General features: G+C 52.0%; 1 protein-coding gene across 1 annotated transcript in view; it reads right to left on the reverse strand.

The window, feature by feature from the left end:
* Positions 1-1,822: 1,822 nt before the first annotated feature.
* The window catches only part of GRID2IP (Grid2 interacting protein), a 71,635-nt gene continuing 55,040 nt past the window's right edge, over positions 1,823-18,417 (reverse strand). The window contains exons 12-23 of the mRNA XM_066640793.1: positions 18,323-18,417; positions 16,822-17,150; positions 15,401-15,823; positions 15,204-15,291; positions 13,090-13,167; positions 12,148-12,344; positions 8,796-8,951; positions 5,702-5,788; positions 5,095-5,224; positions 3,928-4,046; positions 3,251-3,415; positions 1,823-1,897 (exon numbers count right to left, since the gene is read on the reverse strand). The exon at positions 18,323-18,417 is cut by the window's right edge and continues 23 nt beyond it. Coding sequence (XP_066496890.1) covers positions 1,823-1,897; positions 3,251-3,415; positions 3,928-4,046; positions 5,095-5,224; positions 5,702-5,788; positions 8,796-8,951; positions 12,148-12,344; positions 13,090-13,167; positions 15,204-15,291; positions 15,401-15,823; positions 16,822-17,150; positions 18,323-18,417 — 1,942 coding nt within the window. The remainder of the gene's footprint in view (positions 1,898-3,250; positions 3,416-3,927; positions 4,047-5,094; positions 5,225-5,701; positions 5,789-8,795; positions 8,952-12,147; positions 12,345-13,089; positions 13,168-15,203; positions 15,292-15,400; positions 15,824-16,821; positions 17,151-18,322) is intronic.

The following is an 18,417-nucleotide window of genomic DNA, read 5'->3' on the forward strand; positions in this document are numbered from 1 at the left end:
GCTAAACGTCCTCACTTCGGTGCACACTTATGTCTTCCATGCCATTGGTCGCTGGTCCAATAGGGCTGGCAGCTTCTGAACATGGTACCCACATCTGCTCAAGTGGTGGACAGAGATCACGGAGGGATGCAGCAAGCACTGCGTCTCTCCTGCCAGCCTCCCATCTCTGAAAAAATAATCTCCTGTCTGAGCAGATCAAGCCGTCTTAAAAAATGCCAATCTAGCTCACCACCATCTCCTCTCACCCAGCAAGCATCCAGGGACTCAGGCAGAGCTCTTTTCTAGTCCTTGAGAGCAAACTAGGACTTCAGGCATGCAAAATGTGTGCTCTACCTCTACATTGCAGTCAGGATCCTTCCACTTAAGAAGAGAATGGAGAGGGGAGCCCACTTCTGCCTGCCCACCTGACTCCGTTTCTCTCCCTCCCACTCTCTGGATTGGACAAGAAAGCGAGGAGGAAGTGTGGAGGAGAAGAGAGTGGTGAGTTAGAGCATCTCTGGCATTCTAGCCCACCATCTCCTCTCCTCCACAGGTCCCCATCTGCTTCATCCTTAGAGAATGCTTCCTCTCCTATTCATTCCTGGAGGATGTCTGAAGTCACAAGAGCTCCATCCAACCCCCATCACGTTCCCCCCCCACCTCCAACTCCTTGGGAAAGCTGTTAAAAAGCTGAGCCCCTTGACTTTTTCTTTCCGGGGAGAAGAGCCTGCAAAAGAAGCATCCCATGAAGACTGACTTGATGTATTTGCAACCCATCATGGCTTAGGGCCCTGGTATCTTAAGGACCACCTTTTCCCATGTGAAGTGACCCAGCCCCAGAGCTCACCTGGAGGGAACCTCCTCATGTGTGCACCCTCAATTTCAGAAGATCAATTGGCAACGAGAAGGAGGGCCTTCTCTGTGTTGGTGCCATATCTATGAAATCCTCTCCTAACTGAGTCGAGACCTGAATCATTCCTGTTCCTCTTCCGGCAGAAGCTGGAGACCTTTTCATATTGGATCGGCTTGATTATGAGTGTTATTTTATTTGGGGGCTGCCTCATTGTTTGCATTTGATGTTTATGACTTTTATTGCATTTTGACTATGTCATGAGCTGCCTCAGGCCATTTTGCCAACAGGAAAGGCGGGGTAGAAATATTGTAAGTATAGGAAAACAAAACACATGATAAGAATGGCCTTCCCTGGATACAGACTGGAGAACCCTGGAGATGACAGCAGCCACTGGACAAGACACTGAGGTCCTCTAAGAGGTGAAAGAACGAGGCACACGTGCTATTGGACCTGGGCAGGCAGGCGCAAGACTGGGCTGCTGTGATGCCTGTCAGGTCAGCCACAGAACAAGCAGGAGGAGCAGTTGGGATGGGGCTGCCTCTTCCCGTGTGAAAAGAGCAAGACCACACTCAGGCTCTGGTTGCATCTCCACCAAAGTCCCTTAAAGCAGGGAGAAAACAAAGATGGCTCCTTCCTTGCCTTGTTGCTTCCTAAAGGAAAGCTCTGGTATTCAACAGGCCCAACAGGTGCGCAGCGCAAGAGCAAAGCTTTGTGGTTTGCAGAAGCAGGACGACAGTCAGGAGCACCCCAGAGTCACTCTGTCTGAGTGCCTGTCTGCTAGATTCACTCCTGTTTGCTTGCTGTCTCTCATGGCATCGGAGGCATCTTGGAAACAGTTTCCCCAGCACCGCACCGAGCACAGAGTCGCGGTCCTTTGCACTCTCTTGGTGCCCGATAGAGACACAACCAGTTTTGCTATTTACAGGTGAACCTGACCAGGATCAATTGCACTTTGTTGGCCAGAAAGAGCCTTGCCCAAAGACCGTCCTGTCACCAGGCCAGAGGTGGGGTCATCCTGGGGCTCCGCTGGGTGTCGCCACCAGCCTGCACATCACTGAAGGCCCGCTGTGGGGAGAAAGGGAGACAGAGTGAGGCCCTGGCCACGGCAGTGGGTTGCAGAACCCAAGAACATTCAGAGATCACAGGATGCAGATTCAGGGGGTGACATTTCTCCCTGCATAGCTTCACCACAAACACAGTATAGTTTTGGTGTGAGCCGCAGTGATGTGCTGGGGGCACATGATTCAGGCAACCTATTTGCCACAAATGGGGGGGGGGGTCAATCTAACTGCAAGATGCACAGCCCTGTGATTTCAAGCAGTAGTGTACCTAGGGGGGGTCCACAAGTGCAAGTACTCCTGGGTGGCATGGCTGGACAGGGTGCCCCCTCAGCCGTGCTACCCCAAGGGCTGCCCATTTCCACTGCCTCCCCATCCAGAGGTGTTTTGAGGGCTGGACACACCTGGCCTCCTCGACCCTCAGAAGGCCTCCGAAGGCCTCCAGAGGGCCTTAAAATGTTACTTTTGGTTTTCTCAGAAAAAAACAGAAGTGATGTTTTCAGGCCTCTGGAGTCCAGATAGTGGGGGCAGGATTTTCCTTGATGAGGGGTGGCATTCTGCAGTCCTGGCCTGGGTGGCACAATGGCCAGGATTGCCACTGATTTCAGGTCTCACTATGCTGTACTAATCAGCCCTGAGCCAGTCTTCTGGTGCAACACAGGAGATGTGGGAGAGACTGGGCAAATCCCATCAATCTCTCAAACCCCCCCCCCTCTGCCCCGGGTGACTTCCAACCTCTCTGCAGGGCCCACAGCACATCAGCACTAAGCACCCACACCTGCTATCTGTACAGATTGTGGGGTGAGATTTGGGATTCTCCCAGATGCAGGATGGTGACACTGGAGATCATCAACTTCACCCCCTCCTCCAGAGCCGGCCTAAGAAGTTGCAGGGCCCAGTTGGAAACGCTTTCTTTGCGGGGACCCAGGTCCACAGCCAAGGTCGGTAGAATCTTAGAGCTATAAATAACATTTCTGATAAGACTTTATGTCTAGGTGGTGGAATGGAAAGCAATCAAAATGTGCGCTGAAAAAGTGCAGGTGAGTCAATGGACCAAATGGATCTAAGCACAGTTTAATGTAAGATTGCATGCAAGACTAGATGACCCTAGCCCAGGGACCCCTTAGGCATGGGGCCCAATTGGCTTAAAGCCGGCCCTGCCCTCCTCTGAAGCTGCAAAGACAGCCGGTTTCCAGACTTGGGCTTTTCTTAAAAGGTTGGGGCTTCCAGGCAAAGTCAAATATTCCCTCCAATGGGGGCAGGATCTTCTCCCCCCTCACCAGCACACACAGAAGGAAAAAAAGCTTTGCCAATGCACCAGTCCAACCTGTGCCAGAGAGGCCCAGAACCCCAGGCTCACCTCAAACTTGCTCATGAACTCTGCAAAGATGCCGAAGAAGGCTTCCGAGGTGGCAACTTTGGCGTCCTCCCCAAAGAAGGACAAGACTCGGCCAAACTCCTCCATGGCCTTCTGCTGGAGTTCGTCCAGGGACTGGATGGTGGGGTGGGCCTTTTCCAGGAAGGCCTGCAGGGGGCAGACTAAGGAGAAACTCAGTCACTGCCAGTGTGTGTGTGTGGGTTGTGCATTTGTGTTTGTTCAACTCTTAAAATGAGAACTAAAACCTGAACCAAGAAATGAAAGATTGACAGCAGAGCCGGCCCAGCCAAGAGGATGGCTGAGCTGGCTGCCTCAGGCAGCAGTGGTGGGCAGTACCCACCCCTCTTTTATTGAGCAGGAGGCAGGCAGGGCACTCTGGGTCACCAATGCTAAACGTGCACAAGAGGCCTATGTGAGGCCTATGTGTTGCTCCCACGGCCAAGTGCCAGCAATGTTTCACTCCACCCTCCTGTGGGCAAGAGTTAGAGTGCGCTCACAGGAAGAGTCTCAGACCCTCCTTGCTTTCTCCTGGGGTGGAGAGAAACAAGTGGGCTGGGCGCAGTCCTCTCCTGCTGGGCACCCAGCTCCTGCCTTTCTTGTTGCAGGTCTTGTTGCAGTGATGCCTGCAGTTCATTGCCCCCCTTTCACATCAAGGATACATCCATCACCACTGCAAACCGGTCCTCAGAGGAAACCTCCATGTTCTGGCAAGCGGTCTCAATCTCATTGACAGTGGTGTGAAGGTCACTGAGGTCGGCGGTCAACGTTCTCTGATTCACTATTGGAGAAAAAGAAGGGGAGGGAAACGGGGGCCTGACTCCTTCTCCTTCCACCACCAAGTAGCCAAAGGAAAAAGTTACTCTGCCAGCCTGCAGAGATTTTGCATGTGACGGGTAGACCAAACTAGAAGGTACTGAAGGGACCTTCATCCCACCTGAGGCTGTGAAGAGGTGAAACAGTCTTCTCCCAAAGCAGCCCACTGGTGGGTCCAGCCCAGCCCCGCCCAGTATTGTCTACTCCAGCTGGTAGTAGCTTTCTAAGGTTTTGGGCAGTTACACAGCCCTGGATCATTTTAACCTGAGAATGCCAGAAAACCAGCCTAGAATCACATACCTTCAAAGCATGCACTGTGTCTGCTAAACTATGGGACCTCCACTATGCAGTGCCACAAGCACTATTACTTACCTGGCACACTTTTAGGTGACTGAAACAAATGGTAGGCATCAGCAAACTTCCGTTTCAGGGGAAACTTCACAAAGCCCTTGAGGACATGGGGACTGGCCAATAGGGAATGAATCCAAATAGTGTGCTATGCACTCAGATACACAAGGGAGATACACTCAGATACACTCCTGCAAGGAAAGCGCCCTACAGGTAGACCACAGCTGCGATACAAGGACATCTGCAAGAGGGATCTGAAGGCCTTAGGAGTGGACCTCAACAGGTGGGAAAACCTGGCCTCTGAGCGGCCCGCTTGGAGGCAGGCTGTGCAGCATGGCCTTTCCCAGTCTGAAGAGACACTTGGCCAACAGACTGAGGCAAAGAGGCAAAGAAGGAAGGCCCGTAGCCAGGGAGACAGACCAGGGACAGACTGCACTTGCTCCCGGTGTGGAAGGGATTGTCACTCCCGAATTGGCCTTTTCAGCCACACTAGACGCTGTTCCAGAACCACCTTTCAGAGCGCAATACCAGAGTCTTTTGAGACTGAAGGTTGTCAACAACACAAGGGGACTGAAGCTAAGAGCCAGATCTCAAAGGCCTCTGGGAGTAACTTATTCATTGCTCCCCCTTCAAAGGCCACAGGACTACTGCTCTCAGTGACTCACCTTTGGCAGCATGTGGCACTGTAGGGAGATCCTTGGCAAAGCCCAGGAGTTCTGGGAAATGTTGGCTAAGGGATTTGGCAAGAATGTGCAGGAAGGTGGATTTCCCATCCACGGTCTTGGTTGTGTTGAGCTGAAATGAAGCAAAGCGAAAAAGTGGCCAGCAGAACTCTGGGCCACAGGATGTCTGGGTGAAGAGCATTCAGTCCAGGAATGCAGTTGACTCAACAGGGACATGGCCACTGCAGTGAAATGTCTCCCCTTTATGGCTACAATAGTGAGCAGTTTGAAAAAACACATGTGCGGCCGAGAGGGCACAGCATCTGATTAAGCCCCTCGCACCAAGGCAAGGGGCTGGGTAGGTGAGACAGTGACTTCTGTGCAGCTCCTGAAGCCCTGGCGGTTATATTTATATCCCACTTTTCAACCAAAGGAGTGTACAATTTCTGTTCACAAAAAGTGAAGTGAACTGAAGTGACAAGTGAACTTTCCACCAGTGTGGCTACAGTCCAAATTCTAGACTCTTTCCACGGCCGAGAGTGAGCAGAAGGTGGACTCAGGGGCTGGGCCAATCTCTCTTGCTCCCAAGGAGGGCTATGACTTCACTTACCTCCGTGAGGAAGTTGATTTTAAAGCCGGTAGTTTTGTTGGTCTTTGGCTGCCCACGATTCAGGTAGTTTCCCATGGCCAGCACAAACTGCAAAGAGGAGCCCTGGTGAATAGGACATCTGTGGACCCCGAGACATATACCTTCTACCCTCCCACTCACAACCACAGCATTCACGTCACTCAGCACTGAGCCCAAGAGGCAGACAGAAAAAAGAAAGTTCAGGATGGGCAGAAGACACGATGGCCTTGCACAACTCTGAATTCCACAAGTGGAATCTGTTGCCATCAGATGTGGTGATGACCACTTGATGGCTTCCAAATAGGCCTAGGCTCACGGGAGAAGAGAGGTCTGTCTCCAGTGGCTACTGGTAATGCTGGCTAATGGATCCTCCATGCCTAGAAGTAGTATGCTGAGAAATACCATCCATTGCTCATAGATGTTTCAAAGGCACCTGGTTGGCCTAGATGGGCTTCAGTCATACTGAGTAGGGCTCTTTCTGTGTTCTCCACCAGGCCATCTAGGTCAGAGCTCCTGCCCCAGAACAAGGACTTCCACACATGCCTCATTAGCAGATGAACCTTGCAAACAAGCTGTGCCACCAGTAGGAAGTGGATCAGCTACAGGTAAGGGTTTGCAAGCATGTCGACACCGTTTAAACACATCAATTGTTTGAAGGAACTCCCAGCCATCAGTCCTCCATAAGGGAGACGTTTTCCCACAGCACCAGAAACATGGGCCCCCATCACACATTCTTGAGAGCTTCTGGACCTGAAACTCCCACCCTCCCCAGTCCTCCTATGGGTCAAAGATGAGGTCCAGGACCCCTCGAGTCACAAGACTGGAGGCTCTGCCAGGGTTGGCAGCTGGAATCGACTCCCAGAGTGGCAGGCAAGTTTCTTGTGAGTTAATGGGTAGCCCATGAATCACTCCTTGCTGTTAACCAGGTGTCATTCATGTGCTCATTAACAGGAGCACAGACTCATTTGGAAGCCCGCCTTGGCGCATTCCATTTGGCCCTTAAGGGGCAAACTGCACCTTACAGGCAAAAATGTGTAATGAACTTTTTCATGCCAGCAAATAGCCTAGCTAAGCAGGAGCTAAAAAGCACATAAGCAGGGGTTTTTTTTTTTGGGGGGGGGGAGTTGCTTAACCCTTTCCCTACGGCAGGGCTTTTCAAACTGGGGCGTCGCGATGCTCCAGCCTGGGGGCCCTGGTCACTTTCCCCTTAAGGAGCAGGACTTATCAGTCCCTGCAACACCCTCCTGGGGAGCCCTGCGCAACCCTCTGCAGGGCTCAATGAGGCTTTAAAAGTGAAAGCGCAGTGATCACGCTCCACTTCCGGTTTTGCAGAGGAGGGGCACAATCACTGCGCTTTCACTTTTTAAGTTTTGGGGAGCCCTGCAGAAGGTCGTGCAGGGCTCCCCGCACTCCCGGGAGGCTGCTGCAGGAACTGGTAAGTAAATGCCAGTCCCTGCAGCCCGGTAGCGACGCGGTCCTGGGGATGGCATCACTGCCTCCCTCCCTGCCCCCGCTAGAACTTACTGCGGTTCAAACTCTCCTAGAGGCTGCCCTAGGGGCTACCCTCCCATTCCAAACCATCCCCAGCAGCTGCTTTTCCTCTTGGGTACAAACTGCAAGAGAGGAGATGCTGGTTGGACATCAGGAAGAAATTATTGGTGGTCAGGGCAGTTCAGCAGTGAGCAGATCGCCAAGGGAGGTTGTGGATTCTCCCTCGCTGGGCATCTTCAAGTGGAGGCTGGGCAGACACCTGCTGGAGAGGCTCTTGGAGGATTTCCTGCTGCAGACTAGATGAGCTTGTGGATCCCTTCGATGATTCTATTATTCTTCACAGGGTTCCAGTTTCTCTGGCATGGGGGGGGCAAACCTCAATCCCAGTGGATCCAAGCTACACGAAGACCACCAACGCAGTGAGGAGAAACTTCAGTTTCATTCCCACATTTGCTTTGGCTAGGAAAAGCCCTCCACAAAAGTGATGATTATTTTGCCTGTGTACATCTTGCCTGGGTGAGAGTGGACACCCACCATCCCACAGCGTTCATCACCGCTTCAGCCTGGTGGCATTTCAGATCCCATCTGAACTACCACCTTGCATTCTACATGGGACTGCCCTTGCGGACTGTTCCAAGAATCCATTGTGTGCAAAATCCCACAGCTGGAGGACAAGTTGCAACCAGGCCAATGAAGCAAATCTGACCAGTCTTAAAATAGCTGGACTGATTCGCAGCTGCATAAGTACTGCTCTTAACTGTTAAGCCTGGTCTAAAGGCTTGGAACTAGGGAGTACTAAAGGCCTATCTTCTCCCATTTGAAGCTACCCATGCATTAAGGTCATCCTTGGAGCCCTTCTTCAGCTGTCTCCCCCTCCCCAGCCAAACCTTCAGAGGTGACCAAAAGCAAGGTCTTCTCAGTTGTGGTACCCCAAGATTAGAATGCAGCACTCTCAAAGGAGGCTCACCTGGTACCAAATCTCCTATGTCTTCTTTGCACCAGGCAAAGACTTTCATTCCTTTAGCCTTTCAAGATGTTTTAATGCTGCGTTTTGCATTGGTATTTTGGCTGCTTGCTCTGTTCTAGAGTGCCTGCGATGAGACAAGAGGCCTCCGGGGGGGTGCTTCCATTTGCAGCTGGGGATGCTGGGCTCAACAGCAGTATGAATCTCTCAACTGCTGCTTCTAGTTCAGTTTTAGCAGGGGGAGAGTAACTGGCCCACCTCACCCCAGCACTGTCTGTTCTAGTGGCTGTCTGCTGGTATTCCTTGGCATCTTTTTAGATTGTGAGCCCTTTTGGGACAGGGAGCCATTTAGTTATTTGATTTTTCTCTGTAAACCGCTTTGTGAACTTTTGGTTGAAAAGCGGTATATAAATACTGTTAATAATAATTAATAATAAGTCCTACCCAAGTCATGCTACCTTTCTACTTGGAGGGAGCTTGTGACACGGGGCACAGTTAAAACTGGAATCCCCACCCCGCCACAAACACACTAATAGACTCTTTCTGCCATGAACATATGGCTCAGCCGGGTGGGGCTGCCCCCTAGTGGCCACTGCCAGTCCCCAAGACGGCTCCGCTCACCTCTAAGATTTTGGCCAGCTTCTTGCTGTTCTTCAGCTCCAGGGAGGCGTTGTAGATGCACTCGTAGCTGGCTGCAATCTCCTCCGTCTTCTCCTGTAAAGTGGTCTTGAAGTGGAGGCTTCGCAGTCGGGTTTTGTATTCCGGAACCAAAAGCATCTAGAAGATAAAGGAGGACAGGAGTGGAGGCAGAAGTGGGGATGGACCTGGGCTGAGAGAGGCAGCTTCTTACTCCACTCACTAGCCTGGAGCACCATTTGGCCCCCAGGGGAATGCTGCTTTTTTTCCTGACTGAGTTGGAGATAAACACTCCATTCAGACATGACACCAAAGTAGGGACAGTGCTGCAAACCAGTGTTCATGACACACACCACATGAGGAGAGCCATGGCCAGGGTGGGACCAGCCAGTTCACCCATTCACCCAGTGGTGTCACAAGGTGATGCAGACTGGGGGGGGGGGGGTTTGACACCACTACTGGCCATAAGAACATAAGAACAGCCCCACTGGATCAGGCCATAGGCCCATCTAGTCCAGCTTCCTGTATCTCACAGCGGCCCACCAAATGCCCCAGGGAGCACACCAGATAACAAGAGACCTCATCCTGGTGCTCTCCCCTACATCTGGCATTCTGACTTAACCCATTCCTAAAATCAGGAGGTTGCGCATACACATCATGGCTTGTACCCCATAATGGATTTTTCCTCCAGAAACTTGTCCAATCCCCTTTTAAAGGCGTCTAGGCTAGACGCCAGCACCACATCCTGTGGCAAGGAATTCCACAGACCAACCACACGCTGAGTAAAGAAATATTTTCTTTTGTCTGTCCTAACCCGCCCAACACTCAATTTTAGTGGATGTCCCCTGGTTCTGGTATTATGTGAGAGTGTAAAGAGCATCTCCCTATCCACTCTGTCCATCCCCTGCATAATTTTGTATGTCTCAATCATGTCCCCCCTCAAGCGTCTCTTTTCTAGGCTGAAGAGGCCCAAACGCCGTAGCCTTTCCTCATAAGGAAGGTGCCCCAGCCCCGTAATCATCTTAGTCGCTCTCTTTTGCACCTTTTCCATTTCCACTATGTCTTTTTTGAGATGCGGCGACCAATGCGGCCAGCATTGTGAAAATCTTGGTATTTTCAAATAATACCATCATGTTATATATCATTCGATGAGTAATTTCATGCAGAATGCAATGAAACAAACAGCATTAAAATATCTGTATTTTGTTAAAAGTTATAGCCAAATAACCAGTATAGGAAAGCACAACTGCCTTATGTCAGAAAAAGTGGATTTCCTTCACTCAAAACTGACCAATGAGACTAATTGTTCTGACAGCCAATGAGGTGTTGATATGACACAGCAGGGAATCAATAAGGTGAGGGCCACATCCTATCCAACTTTCCAGCCCTGGAGTAGCCATGTCAATGGGGTTTGTGCTGTGTGGGAGTGTAGTTATGGAGGCCTCCACAAGAGAAGGGAACATTTGTTCTCTTGCCTAGGGGTTGCATTGCAGCTGCACCGGTGCTGGAAAGTTGGACAGGATTGGGCCCTGAGTCAGTTCTCATTTCCATGACTCATTTCCAAGTCCTCAAACTCTTATTCAGCTGCATGAGTGTCATCAAGATGGCCTGGTGTTTTTTGTGGATTACTGAGTTGTTGGGTGACCTGTACAGTTCTATAGTAAAACAGATAAATAAACAAACAAAGTGAATGGAGGTGACACCCAGGAACAAGACCAGCTTTAAGCCATTAGGGCCAATTGTTCCCCATTGGGCCCTGTGTCTAAGGGAGGCCTTAGAGAGGCCTAGGACAATCTACTCTACTCTTGTCCAATACACATGGCAACAGACATTTTGAATTCTTTTTTCTAAACAAAAAAGTTTAATATACTTACTAAGGCTACAATCCTATCCATACTTTCCTGAGAGTAAGTCCCTTTGAGTATAATGGGACTTATTTCTGAGTAGACATGCGTAGAATTGGACTCTAAATCATTTCACAGTCACTAAAACAAGCAGTTTTGTAACTATGTACTTTTCAAAGGTAATCCACACATTTTGTTTGTCTTCTTGTAGGCTGACATGCCTGCAAAAATGTGCTTAAGTCCAGTTGGCCCATTAACTCCTCTGCACTTTTTAAAGTGCACATTTTGACTGCTTTCCATTCTACCATCGCAATATAAAGTCTATAATAAATTTTTATTTATATCTCTAAGGGTGCAGTCCTAAACAACTTCCCAGCACTGACATAGTTGTGCCAATGTGGCACGCACTGCATCCTGCAGTGGGGAGGCAGTCAAGGAGGCCTCCTCAAGATAAGGGCATGTTTGATACCTCACCTTGGGCCTGCATTGCAGCTAGGTCAGTGCTGGAAGGTTGGTTAGGACTGTGCTCTAAGAGTCCACAGACTTGGCCGTGAACCTGGGGCTCCGCAAAAAAGGTTTCCAATGGGGCTTCTAAGGACTGCCCCCCCCCCAGGAACTACTGAATTTAGAGCAGGCCATGGCTGGTGTAAGGGGAAGATGCTCTAGAATGCCCAACTCCTTTCCTCCGTCTTCTTCCTTTCATGCAAATCCAACAAGGAAAGGGAAGGAGGAGGGCGAGCGGCGTGCCTCCTAGCACATCAGCTGGAGGGAAGCACTCTTGGGGGGACCAACTGCCTGGTCCCAGGGCAGTAGAAATAGCTTGGCAGTGGGCCCACCCTATGGCAGCACTGGGGCTGTGACCCTCAAGGCAGCAGGGTGACAGGTGGGTGTATGCTTGTAGTCACCGCCACACCCAATTTACCACCTATAGCACCTTCCCAAAGTTTCCCACAGAGGCCAGGTCTAGCCTTGCTCTTGGAGAACAAAGCACCCTTGCCATACTACCTTTCTACTTGCAGGGAGTTTGTGACACAGGTTAGTTAGGGTTAGATCCCTCCTGACATCTGTTTGCATGGGCCTCCAGCCTGTCTCTAGTCCACTAGGGCAGTGTTTCTCAAACTGTGATTTGGTGGGTGGGTGACAATTTCAGGTGGGTCCCCATTCATTTCAGTATTTTATTTTTAATATATTAGACTTAATACTACCATGGTATGTGACTGCATTTGGGGAAATGTTACAGACCTGTACTTTTAACAAGCTACTATGTGTATTCTTTTAACAGTGACCGTCAATGGGACTTACTCCTGGGTAAGTGTGGGTAGGATTGCAGCCTAGGTTTGTTTAAATTTTCCTGCTTGATGATGTCACTTCCAGTCATGACATCACTTCCGGTGGGTGCTGACAGATTCTCATTCTAAAAAGTGGGTTCCGGTGCTAAATGTGTGAGAATCACTGCACTGGGGGACCCCAGAAGCATCAGCCTTGGGACTCACCTGCAGGACAAACTGATCTGGCTCACTTAGCTTGCTGGGGTTGCCCTGGTAACTGTGGTATTGCTGCACCTCCTCTGCGTCGGGCGCATAAAGCAGCAGCTGCTTGATGTGCGAGGCCTCCAGGCGGTCACTCTCCATGGTCATGAGGATTTGGCGCAGCTCGATGTGCGAGAGCTTGAGGTGAGCAATAAGGATGGCTGCGCAGAGGGGGAGAAACAGATCAGTCTTACAAGGTGTTACAAGGCGTAACCCACATGGGTAGCTGTGGCATCAGGCTAGGCAGATGTCAAGAGCTGCACCAAATGCCTCTTCTGGCTTTGCCACATGCCAGGGTAGGGAGAATGGCATTGAAAGAACCAACATGTGTGGCAAATATGGTCCTGCTAAGAGACCAGTGGGCATAATTTTGTACCCCAAAGCGAGACAGGAAGCATCAGGACAAGCCGTCGTGGAGTTAGTCCAGATTGAGGGCCACACTTCACACTTGCGCCCTCCAGGCACTGCGGCACCCACCAGAGACTGCACCGTTCTGAAGAGTGCCACTGTCACAGTCACAAAACAGGTTGCAGCAGCTCAAAGCTCAGCCTGGGGTATTTCCACAAACCCCCACTTTGGATCCCCCAAAGTTTTTTCATTAAATACATGACAGTGGGCCCTCGGTATTTCAGAGGATCAGTTCAAGGCCTTGAAGTGCCACAGGAGACTGCACATGGCTCCATTCACACCCACAACAACACTGCTACCCCCTACCTCATCCCAGTAAGGACTTCCACTGTTTGGGCAGGGAAGTGGTCAGCCCGGTGAACAGGAGCTCTCCTGGTTTGTGTGATTGTGACAAGCATTGTGCAAAGACCTGGGCACAGGCCGGAGTCACCTCCTTTACCTTTCCAAGCCTGACTGCTCCCGTCTCGTGGCCCCTCAGTCCGCTCTGCTGTTACTTACACGTGTTATAGGCTTTCTTGTGGGAGAGAATTTCAACCACGTCTTTCTTTTTAAAGGATTCGGGCAAGAGGCTCGGCTCTGGAAGAGAAACTGAAAGATTTAATCAGAGATAAGGACGGGGCTCAGAGGACGCTGGAAAGAAGAATGAAGGGGGCTGGAAGGATGGCGGTTTGAGAGTGGGATGAGGCAGGGGTGGACAGACCGGCAGGACTGAGATAATGCATGCTGGGAGTCTCGGAAGTCCACAATGAACACGCCCATGCACCCCAGGCTGGATCAACTGCAAAAGCAAGACAAGACGTGAGACATCCCTCACAGAACGAGACCTGGAACCCGCTCCATGCCACTTGCTAGATGTTACTACGAGTGCTGCATTTCACCACACAGATGCACGGGGGCGGGGGTGCAGAAGTCCCAGATGCAAATCTCACCTCAACCATGAACACACTAGTAGGTGGGTTTAAGTATTGCCTCTCTCACCCCCAACCCTAATACCGGCAATGTGGGGATAAACAGCGCTGTGGTTACAGTATCCAGGAAGACCTAGGGTCACATTCCCTACTTTGGGCCAGCCACCCTGCCTTTCTCTCTTTCAGCCTGTGAGGATAAAATGCGAGTGGGGAGAGAGAGCCAGATATCCTGCCCTGAGCTCCTCTCGACAACAACACTGGCCTCCTTCACACGGCTGTCAAAAAGACGACTGGCACAGTGTGTGCAATGCACTTTCAGCCCTTGCAGGACACTGTCAATCATTTTGCAATGTGGGTTCATTTGTCATACTAACAGATTTCCTGGCTGTTTTTGGATGGACAAGGGTGGTGGGTTTCCCTGCTTGTGTGAAAGGTGGCAGTCTTGCCCAGCTGCTCTCATGCTTGCCCAGCTCATGAATCATCCCAGTCGCCTTTCTACTGGGGGGAACATAAGAAGAGCCCCACTGGATCAGGCGAAAGACCCATCTAGTCCAGCTTCCTGTATCTCCCAGTGGCCCACCAAATGCCCCAGGGAGCACAGAAGGCAACAAGATCCCTACATCCTGTCGCCACTCCCACGCACCTGGCATTCTCAGGCAGCCTATTTCTAAAACCAGGAGGTTGCACACATTCATCATATCTTGTAGCCTGTGATGGACTTTTCCTCCAACAATCTGCCCAACCCCTTTTAAAGGCATCTGGGCCAGGTGAAATCACCACATCCTGTGGCAAGGAGTTTCACAGATCAATTACTCACTGGGTAAAGAACTAAACGTTCTTTTGTCTGTTCTAACTCTCCTGACACTCAATTTTAGTGGATGTCCCCTGTCTCTCGATCTCCCTCAAACCAAGAAACTGGATGCAGGCAGGGGCAATCAGAGTTCAAAATTGTTCCTTCTTGTCAACTCCACGAAAAAGGTCCAAGGGCTTCTCGCTCACCCGCTCCCACCTACCCGTTCTCCAGCCGTGCCCGCAGCACACAAGCAACAGTGAAGTGAGACACACAGAGACTGAACAAATGGCACCCTTGAAGGGAATGACGGGTGGAGGGGAATAATTTCATGCTGCTGCTGTGTCTGCATCTTGAGGCATGGAGGGGGACATTTTGCAAGCTGTGGCTACCCGTGGCAAGAATCACTTCCAGCAGCCCAGACTACAAATCAAGATACGCCCCAGGGGACAAGAAGGGGCCTACCTCTGAGAAGGGTGGCAGAAATTTGTTCCAACTTCAGGGACCAACCAAACATTTGCCCCACCAAAGAAGGAGGCTGAGTGGTGCCATTACACTGCCCTTTCAGAGCAGGCAATAATCTGCTCCCTGCTCCAGCAGTGTGCAAAAACAAGCCCTCCCAGCTCAGGAGGGGCAACAGGGACTTCCCAGGCTCTCAGCAAGCTTAGAGCCAAAACAAACCGCCAGCTTTCTCTGGGGTTGGGGAGGGGTCCCAATCACCCCTCCCTCCACACCCACACACTCTCCACACCTTGCCAGAGAGCATCTCAGGACTTGCCATGGTGAGTGCGGTGAGCAAAAGGGCTGCTCTGGGCAATGACCTCTCATGTCCCCCAACAGTTCGCCCCCGAGCCCAGCCTTGGAAGACGAGGACAGCCCAGCACAAAGCCACAGGAGAGGGCCTGGGGACTCACTCGCTGGCTTCTGGGTTCCAAAATGCAGCTCCAGGTCGAGGTACTTGACCATGTCGCTCAACTTGTCATAGTCCGAATCCTCCCCAAGCTGCGTGGAGGAGGAAAGAAAGATGCGTCCAGGCCAAAGGGGTGAGGGAGAGGATGCTGCTGACATCCACTGGCCTCTCTTGGGGCCTTGGGCGACTCCCACCCCTCACCTGTCCCCAGATGGTGCCCTCGGAGTTCTCCACCTGCTCCCAGCGCAGCCGCTTGACACTCATGTGGTTGGACTCTGTCCGGCGGTGGACAATCCCCCGAGGCACCGGAGGAGGCACACACGGCACAGGTGGCGGAGGAGGCGGAGGGGGAGGCGGCAGGGGGGCTGGCTGCGAGGGGCCGGCGGCGGGGTTGGGACGGGGAGACGGAGAAGGGCTCTTCGGGCGTTCTGCACCCCTGTAGTCCTCTTTGGACTCATGGAACTGCAGGGGAGGAGGGAGTGGTGGGGGGCTGGCGGGGGGTGGCGGGACGTGGTCCGACAAGGTGGAGTAGGTCAAGGAGCTGCCTTCGCTGCTGCTCAGGTATTCGCTGGTGCTGCTGAGGTCGTTGGCAGCGTAGCTGGCCTGGTCATCGTGGAAGCTCATCTGTAGCAAAAGGGACGAGACACGGGGGGGCTCCAGAAGGGCTTCTGGTGGGCGCAGAGCCCAGGGGAGTCCCTCGCCCATGGACAACCCAGAACAGAGCGGCTTGCCCTTGGCTCGGAAACAGAAGCATCCTGGGATACCTGTTCGGCCCTAACTGGCTCAGCGTCCCTCATCCAGACTCAAGGCAAGCTTTCACCAATGCCAACCCCTCCAGGGCCCCACAACACACACAGGCAGGCCAGGGGCTGAACCTGGGCCCTGGGTGAAAAGCAGGCAGCTGGGCACTGAGCCAGAGCCCCTCCCTCCACCCCCAAATGGCCAAACCCGCAAGGTCCCTCTAATCACCTGGATCCTCCAAATTCCTCTCAAGGCTGCCCCCCCCCCATGGCTGTTCTCTGGCCTTTGTTTTACTATGTCCCAAATGGACTACCGGTAAGGCCGTCTCCGCTTAGCCAATTCTCCCAGCCGCCGCCCCCCCATACATTTTGGGAAAGGGGCACACCATATTTCTGGGCCTAAGGGTGTGGCTTCCAGGCAAGCTTCAGTTCTGGCCTCTTGTGAGTGGGGTCGGTCCATCCATGATGCTGACTGAGGCAGGTGCCTCAGGTGGCAGAAGGTTGGGAGGTGCTTACCTCTGCCCGCCCACCCATCTGCATTGCCCTTCATCCCCCCCCCAATCCCTGGATTTGAAAAGGAAGATAGGAGGAGAGCCAAAGAGGCAGCCTGAAGGAGAGGAGAGTGGTGGGCTAGAGTAATACAGCCCCTCCCCAGCATATTGCAGTCCTATGAAAGCCAGGCCTTTACCAGGAGCGAACTGAGGCAGGGGCAGTCTAGTCCACCACTCTCCTCTCCCCCATACTTCCAATTCAAAGAGGAAGAGTTGGAAAGTGGGGGTCAGGTCTTGCATGAGGGGCAATGATAATTTGGTTCACTACCCCAGACAACAGGAAGGCTTTGCCCAGGTCTGGCACAAAATAAAGAGCTAGACAGGCACCCACCTCCTCGTAATCGTTCTCAGGCGTGAGAAAGTCATCCACAATGGTGATCCGGTGGCCCAGCTGCTCGCTCAACGCATCTAGGAAACGGTCTGTGTCCCGACTGCGTGGCGGGCGTGAGAAGGTGAAGAGCTTCTTCCTACGGGAGAGGGGGCTGAGCGCATAGTCGGTGTGCTGGGGGGAGAGTGAGGGGCTGCTGTCCAGGCTGACATAGGGGTTGGACTCGGTGCTGCCGGGGGACGGGAGACTGCCCTGTGAGTGGAAATAGCAGGGCTGGGCTGACGACAATGGGGCACCATGCCAGGAGACTGTTGTGCCCGCCTTCCGGGTGCCTGCAGAAGGTACAAAAGAGCAAACAGGTTCCCTCGGGGAGCTGGGATCTGTAGGGATCCTTCCCAAGCTGACTAGATGTGATAACCACACAGGACAACACAACACCCCCAAATGTAGGACATTCAGGAAAAATGTAGGACGTTACCAAAAAAAAGCTAAAAGCACTCATATATATTAATTTTAAGGTGGTTTGTCCTCCTTTATGGTTACCCAAGCAACCCATACACTCTCCCTCCACTCTCTCCACCCCCCCCCCCAAGCTGGCAGGCTGAGAGGCCACGGCTGCTCAATCCAGACTAGTTATCCCAGGGAAAGAAAAAGCACTGAACTCCGCAGTTGACTGCGCTCAGTCTCCAAATTGCTTACCCAGTGCTAAGAAGCGTTGAATCCCACGCACTTAAAATGCACTTGCTGTGATCTCAAAAATCACAGTGGTTGACTTCAGATGAAGGAATGGTGCTCCAGAGGGGATATGGGGAGAGACCAGAACCGGGAGAGGCAGGAGGGTCTAATTTGAAGTTATATAGTTTAATGAAGGAACAAAGGACACCCTGTCTGTCTTGAAATATAGGACCAGTTGTGTAGCCTGAGGGTGTACAAAGCACTAAGTTTTGCAGCACTGCAGCAAGCAAACAGCCCCTTTCTCTTCAGAGCCATTAAGGGCAGTGGGTGCAAAACAGAGGCACACCTCTGACTCCAAAGGGGAAGGGCCACTTGCACACTGTGGTGAGGCTCCCTGCAAAACTTAGTACTCTGTACTCCCTCTAGCTACACTTCTGTGAAGTACATTTTGAAATTATTGAAAATTCCTCCCAGACTTCAGACAGAAGGTTGAGATGTAGGACGTGGCTGGGAAAAGGAGGGCATCTAGTCTCTCTGTTCCTTCCACCAAGCACCCAGAGGTGCTGGTCTTGCAGGGCAGTCACACATTTCTTGCCTTAAGGGAGAGAAGGTCAACCGACCCTTCTGAGGTTTTGCCTAAAGTTATTAGCTGAGATGCTCTCAGATGGAGATGCTTCCAGGAATTGAGCCCAGACCCTTCGGCATGCAAGACAGCTGCTCCACCCTTGAGCTACAGCACGGCCTTCCAGTCTACGCCACTCACCAGCTCCTTCCCAACCAGAGCTCAGCAAACACTGATGTTCTCAAGTCACAAAACTGAAGGACTTACCTCCAGGATTTGCTTGTTCCGGAACAGGAGGTGAAGGCTTGTGCATGGCCAAATTTCCTAGCTTTCCTGCAAAGCCTGTGGTCAGTCGGGTCTCC

The sequence above is a fragment of the Tiliqua scincoides genome, chromosome 13, assembly GCF_035046505.1.
Source record: "Tiliqua scincoides isolate rTilSci1 chromosome 13, rTilSci1.hap2, whole genome shotgun sequence".
Taxonomy (NCBI): Eukaryota; Metazoa; Chordata; class Lepidosauria; order Squamata; family Scincidae; genus Tiliqua; species Tiliqua scincoides.